At 38.9% G+C, this 9,615-nt stretch overlaps 1 protein-coding gene across 3 annotated transcripts; it reads left to right on the forward strand.

Annotated features, from left to right (window-relative positions):
* The first annotated feature begins 677 nt into the window (after nucleotides 1-677).
* znf131 (zinc finger protein 131) lies at nucleotides 678-8,872 on the forward strand. 3 transcript variants are annotated; one of them, XM_061730037.1, is made up of 9 exons: nucleotides 678-813; nucleotides 2,085-2,226; nucleotides 2,703-2,804; nucleotides 3,615-3,759; nucleotides 3,956-4,064; nucleotides 4,225-4,371; nucleotides 5,444-5,822; nucleotides 6,650-6,780; nucleotides 7,792-8,871. In XM_061730037.1, the coding sequence occupies exons 2-9, from the start codon at nucleotides 2,103-2,105 to the stop codon at nucleotides 8,311-8,313; spliced, it is 1,659 nt and encodes a 552-aa protein (XP_061586021.1). In that variant the 5' UTR covers nucleotides 678-813; nucleotides 2,085-2,102; the 3' UTR covers nucleotides 8,314-8,871. The 3 variants fall into 3 exon arrangements, with proteins under 3 accessions (XP_061586021.1, XP_061586020.1, XP_061586019.1); XM_061730035.1 differs by lacking the exon at nucleotides 678-813 and adding an exon at nucleotides 927-1,037; XM_061730036.1 differs by lacking the exon at nucleotides 2,703-2,804 and having other exon boundaries at nucleotides 7,792-8,872.
* The last annotated feature ends 743 nt before the right edge of the window (nucleotides 8,873-9,615 follow it).

Raw genomic sequence — 9,615 nt, forward strand, 5'->3', positions numbered from 1 at the left:
ACCTCTGTAGCCTGGGTCGCAGTTCTCGCGAGGTTGGTGGCGACAACGGGAGCAAACTCGGAACAACAAATCAGAGATGGAAAGATGTAACCAGAGAGAAGATAGTTCTGCTAAAAAAGCGAAAACTTCGTATAAATATCTCTAAAAAGGGATATTAAATTTACTTTCCTAAAGAGGAGCAGGATTGGGTGATTTTAGTGTCTCTCAAGGGGGAAGGACCGATGTCCGTCAGCAGCACCAGCCAGAGAGCCACATGAGTGGAAATGACAAATTAAAAGAAAATGTTTCACTTAGAAGACAATGTGTATATAAACTGAAAATATTTAAAAAAAAAAACAAGTGTGGTTTAATTCACTTTTGTGTTTTCATTGAGGCTGTATTATAGGAATTACATACATAGGAGTGTCCACAGCATTTCAGTGTCAACAAAGGTCGTCCTATCTATCAGGCTATGAGCAGATAATTGTAGTTTGTAAGGGGTTGACAGGTAGTTATTTTGGATTTCCCTGTCTTAAAATGTAAGATACTGGACCTCGGGTGGGCTGGTGGGACAGCGGCGGAAAATGTCCCGTATTTTTAAATCCCAAACTTGACAGGTTTGGTTTGGCCACTGAATAATAAGCCATTCTCAAGCGCCACCGTCACTAGGCAACACTCCTCGGCGTCCTCCAGTTCGCAAAGGATCCTGGGAATCGTAGTCCTGCAGGGGAACGACCGCCTTTTTCTGGAGCAACGAGGGTTTCACAGGCTTTCACGCCTCGTGGGAAATATTATCGCCAAACAACTTTGTGAAGCATCTCAATAAAACTTAAGGTACGTGTACCGATGTTTTTCAATGTGCTTTCTGGCCCCAGATGTTTATATTGAGGGAATCCGTCTGGGAAAAGTGTATTTTAATGCGCGGTTTGATGACGTAAGATTGGTTGTCAAACGCGAGATGGCGAGCATGCTAGGAGGCCCTGCAGCGATGGCCCGGGACGGGTTTACTGCTTTACTGTCTCACCAGACACACCGCTCCCCCACTCGGTCTCCCCCGGGTAAGCTGGGTGTTTAGTTACGTGTCCTAATTTGTGAATGACATATTTGCTACTCGGTTATGGTTTGGTAGGTCGGCTAACCGGAAGCTAAGAGGAGCTCAGTGTCAGACAGATGTGTTGATCTGCTGTTTCTCTTCTTATTTATTTCCTTTTCTCCTCACAAACTCTGAAATGAAGCCAGATTTGCCTATTAAACAGTGCTTTGTCACAAACCGAGGCTTTATGTGCGCAGTGCTTTGATTACTTGCATATTGGATCATGGTGTGTGCTGTTGTTTTGCTGCCTTATTTTGATCATTGAAGATTAACTTAATAACAGACATGTAGTAGTTTAATTCAATAGTTTAATATCCCTGTGTTGTTGAAGAAAATATGCTCAAATAAATGGTTAACACCTGCATTTAAATCTGTAAATAAGTAAGCCCTAAGAGGAGGGAGGTTAGCTGACTAACAGAACATTAATGTGTGGTTATTTATTTATTTATGTGTATATATATATATATATATATATATAGCTAGCTTTTTTTAATGTTTTGTAAGTACAATGACTACCTCCTTTTTAATAGTAACACATTTAAGTTAAAAGGTAATGAAGGGGAATGTACACAGAACTGAGATATTACAGTATATTCGTTTTTTACTAAATAATTTGGTTAATATATATATTTGGTTCTCTTCAAATGTACCAGTCAGTTGATATTGCTGTGCTTGATTTTCTTCTGTGTAGTAATAATAATAATTAATCATTGTCATCGTCATCATTATTATTATTATTATTATTATTATTATTATTATTATTATTATTATTACTATTTATACATATATGTATGTGAAAAATACCTGGGTAATGTTGGAAAATGACTTAGTACCAGGTTTTCTTAATACTATTTTATATTAATGTGCCTATAGTGCAAAACGCGGGATGAAACTGTAAATAGGAGTTATGTTATTCAAGCAATATTGCATTACCTGTGTATATATACAGCTTTCTTTTATGCAGCTTTTCTACTTTTCATGATTACATGCCCATCTTCATCTGTATCTCCAGAGAAAGATCAGTTGAAACATGGCAGCGGAGGGGGAGGTGTATGGAGGCAGAGAGTATCCAGCGCACTACAAAGTCATGATGGACAAACTTAATGAACAGCGGCAGTTGGACCAGTTCACAGACATCACCCTGATTGTGGATGGTAAGAGCAGTGTAGCCCAACTTATTTTATGTTATCTATATCACGCAATTATCATATTCAGTAATTCAGGATATTTTGTATCCTTTCCCTATAATCTTACAAGAACAAAGTTCAGGTAATGCTCAGTTGAGCCAATGGGAGAATAAAATGGGTCTGGATACTTTTTTGGTGAGAGATGAGTGAATTTTTGCTGCTTCTCAATCTTTTCATGTTAATTTTGTTTTCAATGTTGCCAATAAAACCCCTGCAGTTTTTGCTGCATACTTCTTGAGCATTGGTTCATGCCACCTTTAGGTTTTCCAAAGGAGCTAGTCTAGAGTATATGCAGTTTTGAGCATGAATTTTATACAATTTGTTGCAAGCTACAGGTTTGAAAGTCCAGCTGGTAAAAGTGATTTCCCCCAAACTTCACGTATGAAAATGGTTTTGCTTTTGAAATTCCTCCCACTCGTGTTCATGTTTCTCGTTTGTTTCAGGACACCAGTTCAGAGCCCACAAAGCAGTGTTGGCAGCATGCAGCCAGTTTTTCCACAAGTTCTTCCAGGATTTTACCCAGGAGCCTCTGGTGGAGATAGAAGGTAGACTATGTCTCTGTCAAGCCTGGAAAATGAACATTTCAGTCATATATTCACATGGAATTTACAATACAAATGGAGATACTACAGTGCATTGAATAATTAGGTGTCGGGGTCATGGGATATGGGAATATTGCTAGTTCTCTGGAAAGTTAACTTGTGCTAACTTGGGAGGCCTTCGTAGCATGAATTTTCTTCATATATTTGATAAATAAAGACACCTAGCAGAGTGGATGTTAAGATTGTGGTTGAAATTGATGCCCCCTGGTGGAGGAACAAAGTAATGGTGACATGACACCACGTAAACATTGTCTCAGTTCTGCGTGAAGTATGGCAGCTTTTACTTGTTGGCTGATAAATTGTTAGCATCATATCTGCAACAAGCTTGAACTGGCTGGTGTCACTTTTTTTTTTATTTTTTTTTTTTTATATAAAGTATCACTCCAGATTTTCTTCTAAACATATTGCAATTTTATAAATGTAATTTTCTGACATACCTGCCTTTTTATTGTTTTAACGAGACGAAATGTTTCTAAAAGACAATCACGTCCCGCTCTTCTCAGTGAAACTATGTTAAATGTTTTTTTTTTTTAATTTCTGATTACTGCAAGGGCGTAAATGATCAAAATACGACCCAGTGTCTTGGCTTATGTTGTAAATTAAAGTGACTTTAGAATTAGATTTATTCATAAAAATACAATAACTCCCCATTAAACGCATTGTCTGTAGATGTATGTTGATTGGAAGTTGTCTTTGTTACTGTGTTTCAGAGAATTGCATTTACTCAGCGCTGCTGCTCTGTCATTTTAACAGGAGTGAGCAACACAGCCTTCCGCCAGCTGATGGAGTTCACTTACACAGCCACGCTAGTGATAGCTGGGGAGGACGAGGCTTACGATGTGTGGAAAGCAGCTGAATACCTACAAATGCAGGAAGCTCTCAAGGCGCTCGGCAACAAGTGAGTCTGGCGCTCAGCAACAAGTGAGATCTGAGAACATGAACCTGCCAACTTTTCTATTGCAGAAGAAACTAAACTGTCACTTTCATCATTTAAATGTAATTTATTAATGTGTTCAATGAGTGGGTCAAATTGTCTCAGGACTTCAAGGTATTCACATGGACTGTTAAAAAAAAAAGCTAATCTCCTATTGTAGGATAAATGAGAATTCTTCATTGACAACGAAGAGCAAAAGTAAAAAACGGAAGATTGCTGAGACGTCTAATGTGATTACAGAAACTCTGCCAACAGCAGAAGCGGAACAGGTCAGTGTGTTTACAATTGTCACATTAATAAAAGTTTTAATCTTTGCAAAGGTATGCCTTCATGGTTCTGCCTATTAATGTAATCTGAGTTCAAAGTATAAGGTGGAAACAAGTAACATGTATTTAATGATTAAAAAGGAATATCTTCACTGCCCTCCAGGTAGAGATTGAGGTGGAGGTAGAAGAGTCGGCGCTGGAGGAGGTCGTGGATGGAGTAAAGCATGCTCAAGTAGCATCAGATGACTCTGCTTTGGCCCTCCTTGCTGACATAACCAGCAAATATCAGCAAGAGGAGCCAACAATACAGGTGATCAGGAAATTCAATTCAATTGTATTTATATAGCATCTATTAAAACAGAAGTTGTCTCTAGATGCTTTCCAGAGACCCAGAAAATGATCCTTGACGAATTATTACTTAAACGTAAACAATGGCAGGTTAAAAACTCCCCTAGTGGGAGAAAAACCTTAAGCCAAACGGTGATAAAGAAAAACTTTAGGAGGGGAGAAACCTTGAGCAGGACCTGCCTCATAATGGGGGACCCTCCTGCCGAAGGCCAGTTGGGTAGAGCAGAAAAATGGATATCGGACAGAGAGAAGGAAGAAGAGAGAGAGGAGAAATACAGACACAATGACTATAAACAGATGTAGACAGCAGACACTGATCTGATGTAGAAGGGGGGGGGGTCAGGATGCAGGTCAGGATGTTGGCAGACATCCATACAGACAGATGGAAGCAAGCACTGGGATAGTCAGAGAATGGGACTGCAGGTCAGCATGCAGCTCTGAAGCTCTGGCCTGCAAACATGAGCAGAAGAAAAACAGGGGGAACACCAACACAACCAACTACAAGAATAATGAAGAACAGTTATGGCGATGAAATGCTTCTAATAAATAACTGTGGATCGAGCTGAAGAAAGGAAGGAGAAAGAACAGAAGGCGTGATGGGCACCGCTCAGTGGATCATGTTGGTGTCCCGTGCAGGGTACAGTCGGCCTATGGCAGCATATCTAGGATGAAGCTCTGTTTAAGACAAGTCTGCTCTAGCCTTACCTGATGGTGGTGCCTGATAACAGAAGGCCCGTCCTCCAAATCTACATTTGTATACTACGAGTACGCCTGCACTCTGAGAGCGGAGAGCTCTATTAGGAACATATGCTACTATCAGGTCTTGCAAATATCAGGAGCTAGGCCCTTTTGGGCTTTATACGCAAGTAATACAATTTTGAATTGGATTCTGAGTTTTGCGGGGAGCCAATGGAGAGAGGCTAATGCATGGAGAGTGAAAGCAGCAATAGATGTGGTATATTGATATTTTTCAGTGGTTAAATAACTGTGAAAATACTGACTTCGTTGTTTTTTTTGTTTTTTTTTGTTCTCAGCATGAGATTGTGTATCAGGAGGAAACCATGGCAGCCTCAAAGACCCTGGAGAATGTTGAGGTGGTAGAGGTCCAGTTCTCCCAGGCTGACAACACGTTCCGCTGCGACAAGTGCGACCGCAGCTTCAAGCTGTACTACCACCTAAAACAGCACCTAAAAACTCACCTGGGCTCATTGGAAAAACCATATGTGTGTAGCCACTGTGGTAAAGCGTACACGCGGGAGGGAGCCCTGAAGCAGCACATCAACACGTTTCATTTTGATCTAGAGGAAGCCTCTCGAAGCCAGAAACCCCAAAAGAAAGTACATGTTTGTGAATACTGTAAGAAGCAATTTGATCACTTTGGGCACTTTAAGGAGCACTTACGGAAACATACTGGTGAGAATTTTAAAACAATTGCAACCTGATTCTTCATAATCTACCATTCATTTATAATTGTTTGTTTTGGTGGATTTGATATTATTATGCAGTGTGTATGGAAAATGTAAATTTCAAACAAAAGTATGACAGCGATTTATTAATTTACTTGAATGAAGAGCTTTGATGTCATTGCTGACAATATGAAACCAAGATATTTTTATTTTTTATTTATTGTCAATGTAAATTATTGATATAGAAAAACTTTTTTTTTTTGGGATCTCCCCCCAAAAAAATCCCAAATGTATCCAAGAAAATTCCTTAAAACATCGGAAGAGATTTGAAGATTCATCAGTTAACAGTACATAATATGATTATAAAATATCAATGAGTCTGAGTATGAGTGTGTGAAGGGCAAAGGCACGAATCTATCTATCACATGCCATCTGTAACCTTCCCTCAGACAGCAGTGCATGAAGAGCCATTACTCATCAGTCGCTGATATCGCTGCATGGACACGGGTTTCCTTTGGGGAACCTTGGTCCAGTTTTAAAAAGCCGATCAAATTCACAAATGCCACTTAAAACATGAGGCTTTTTTGTTTTGAGTAGTTAAGTCAACCATGTCCAAAGGCAGTGGGTGGTGTGGTGCAGGCCTGAAGACAGATGTGTATATAACACATTCTTAAATGTTTGAAAGTATATTGGTTTCCTGCTGTCTGCAATGAATAGAGTTTAGAATTGTTTTTAAAATAACATTTTCCTTACTGTTACAACTTTTTCATTTTTTTTTTTTTTTTCACACAAAAGATTGTAAGTTTATCATCTTTATTTTTGCATGCTTTTTAGGTGAAAAACCATACGAGTGTCCAGATTGTCATGAGCGATTTGCAAGGAACAGCACCCTGAAGTGCCATATGGCAGCCTGTCAGAACGGGGCCGGAGCCAAGAAAGGACGCAGGAAGCTTTACGAATGCCAGGTACACCTTGTTCAAAATCAAAACCCCCACAAGTGCTCAACTTATGTTTCAGTGCCAGTTGTAAAGAAAAACAACAAAAACCGACTTTCTGATTTGTTTTATTTATTTATTTTAAACAATGTTTTAGCAGCAGCAGTGTATAAAAGTTAGCCATTTCAAAATCACCAGCTGGCATGTAGAAATCCTGTTTGATCCAGTGGTTGGAAATCTCCACAAAACCACACAGACTTGTAATAAAATATATTTTTGCTGGTTAGATAAGTGTAATATTGTTTTCGGTTAAATATATTGTGGTTCTCCACAGAAAACCTGAATACAAAAAGGTCCAAAACTATTTACTGGAATACAGTTTCAAAGCCATATAAAGACAGGACTCTGCAGTCCCAGAGAGCAAACAAGGTTTTAGACCAGCTCAACACTCAGTGTTAGGTGGTCAAAAAGTCCTTTCAGAGCCTTTGCAGGTCTGAGGGCAACAAGGGTCCAAAAGCTTGAGGTTCTCTCAGCCAAAAGAGATTCTATTACCCACTCCAAGAACATTAACTGTTAATAATTAGTATTCAAGTAGAGGACAGTAGCTGCTCTACAGCTGTAGTATCAGTGATGATGGAAAAATATATTGTTGGGACTGACTTTTGATGAACAGTCGACAGCCAATTAGAGATTCCATAATTAAACGTATTAAATGATTATCGGGCTGAAAATTACAAGCTTTACATTACCTACCGGCTCGTTTGCGCATTGTATTTGATGGGGTATCTGAAGTTTGTTTTTGTTTTCTGTCCTCAATGTCTACCAGTAAATCATTTAACCGTGACAGGAATTAAAGCTGTCCTCTAAAACAGATGTAACTTTTAAAATGAATGGCTTAATTTCTGAATATTTGGCTGTAACTTTATTTTGTGGGGGATGGAGAATCAGTTTGATTGTTATGATCAAAATAAGGAAGGAAGAATAGTGATGATGTGAGTTGTGATGCTTTCTTTCTCCTCTCCCCCACACTTTCTCCATCAGGTTTGCAGCAGCGTATTCACCAGTTGGGACATTTTTAAAGACCATCTTGTCAGCCACACTGGAGACAAGCCCAACCACTGCACCATGTGTGACGTGTGGTTCACCCACAGCAAGGAGCTGAAGGCCCACCTCAAAGATGTGCATTATATTGAAGAGAAGACTATAGAAGAACTGGTTCTCACTGACTCTGCCGCATCCGCCGCTCTCACCATAGCAACGCAGAACATGGGAGCTGAAACGGTCCTGCTGGACGACAGCATTCAGGTCGAACATGTCACAGTAGAGCCAGTCAATGTTATGGAAATGGCGGAAACCGCAACGGTTGTGGTGGAGGACGGAGGCGTTGCGGGAATGTGCGAAGAGGATGTTGAGAGATTAAAACAGGCTGGGCTGCAGATCCAGGTGGTCCACGTGGCCACGACAGAAGTGGACGGGCAGCACGTGGTGAACGCCCATGTGGAAGTAGAGATTGAGGAAGAGCTGGTGAATGTTGAGGAAGCAGAACAAACACTGGTTGTATGAAAATGTGAAACGTATGGACTTGCAGGACACTTTTCCATTACTGTGCAGCTCTAATAACTGGTAGCAGACATCTTTTTCTGTTTTTCCCCTCATACTCAGCCTTGCATGTGGGGATGTTTCATATCGCCTCAATACTTGCACTTACAGTATGTTGAATGCCGTCATTTCCAATCCACCCAGAAGTCTTGAGTTAACAGATTTACTTTCTGTTGCTAATATTTCTGTTTTTATTTAAGAAGCTGTTTCATATCCCATAATCCTGTTGTCCTCCGTTCTTTAATTTCTTTTTACCCATTTTCATTGAATATCTTGGTCTGTGGACTTGAATCATGTGCCATGACAATATGATGAGAATAAAATGATGCAGCGGCTTGTATAACATCTGTTTTATGCTGCTACTGTTTCTCAGAATTCTAAACCTTCATTGATATTTATTTTCATACTGCTTTTTATTTGTAGGAGAATCTTGGCTCTGAAATAAAATTGATTTTGAGAATGAATTAGTCTTGTATCTTTATACTAAGATCCTGCTAGTCTTAATGCAGCGGGGTAGACATGACTAATGAACTATGAGTATATGAGTATTTATTTTAAGTTGACAATTTCTTTCTTATTCCTCAAGTTAAGCCTGCATAGTTATAAAGAACAGTCATCATGAGCCCACCAATAAAAATGACAACTGGAATACCTTTCTCTGTATAAAAATGTATTGTAGATTTTGGTCTCCTGCTTGAGAGAAGGATGTGAATAATTTTGATTTAATTGTTTTCACATCTACATCCTTAACTGTATTTGGAGATACACAATGCATGGTTGGGTTTAGTCTACATCCAAATATTGGAAATTAGGGGTAGACAGGCTGTACAGTTGTTTTGATTTGTTTTACCTTTGTATGTTTATAACAGTTGATTGTTACCTATGGTTCTGATCTTGCAGGTTGCCAATTAGCCATGCATCTTTGATTTCATTTGTGCATGGTTATTTAATCATGTATCAAATATTCTAATATGTAAGTTACATTATAACTGATGCCGCACACTGAACCAAGACACTTATAAAAACAAAAACAGGTAGTTTACAGATCATAGTCACGATTTACTATACCTTCCCTGTACACTGAAAAAAATAAATCTAAGCGCATGTAAATATAACCTATTTAAATCTGTGATATTAACAATTAAAAATAAGTTTGTTGCTTTACGTGAATACATCTAGTTTTGAGCTTAATCTGCATTTGTTCAAAAAACAAAAAAATATAAAAATTAAGGCAACTTTTTCGCATGAGATTTTTATGTAGATCAA

This window comes from Cololabis saira, chromosome 9 (genome assembly GCF_033807715.1).
Source record: "Cololabis saira isolate AMF1-May2022 chromosome 9, fColSai1.1, whole genome shotgun sequence".
Taxonomy (NCBI): Eukaryota; Metazoa; Chordata; class Actinopteri; order Beloniformes; family Belonidae; genus Cololabis; species Cololabis saira.

Bases quoted from the DNA above. Each gene is read 5' to 3' on its own strand.
- znf131 (XM_061730037.1), top strand. From the start codon at position 2,103: ATGGCAGCGGAGGGGGAGGTGTATGGAGGCAGAGAGTATCCAGCGCAC. The intron at 2,227-2,702 runs GTAAGAGCAGTG...CGTTTGTTTCAG, and splicing joins CATCACCCTGATTGTGGATG to GACACCAGTTCAGAGCCCAC. The intron at 6,781-7,791 runs GTACACCTTGTT...TTTCTCCATCAG, and splicing joins GGAAGCTTTACGAATGCCAG to GTTTGCAGCAGCGTATTCAC.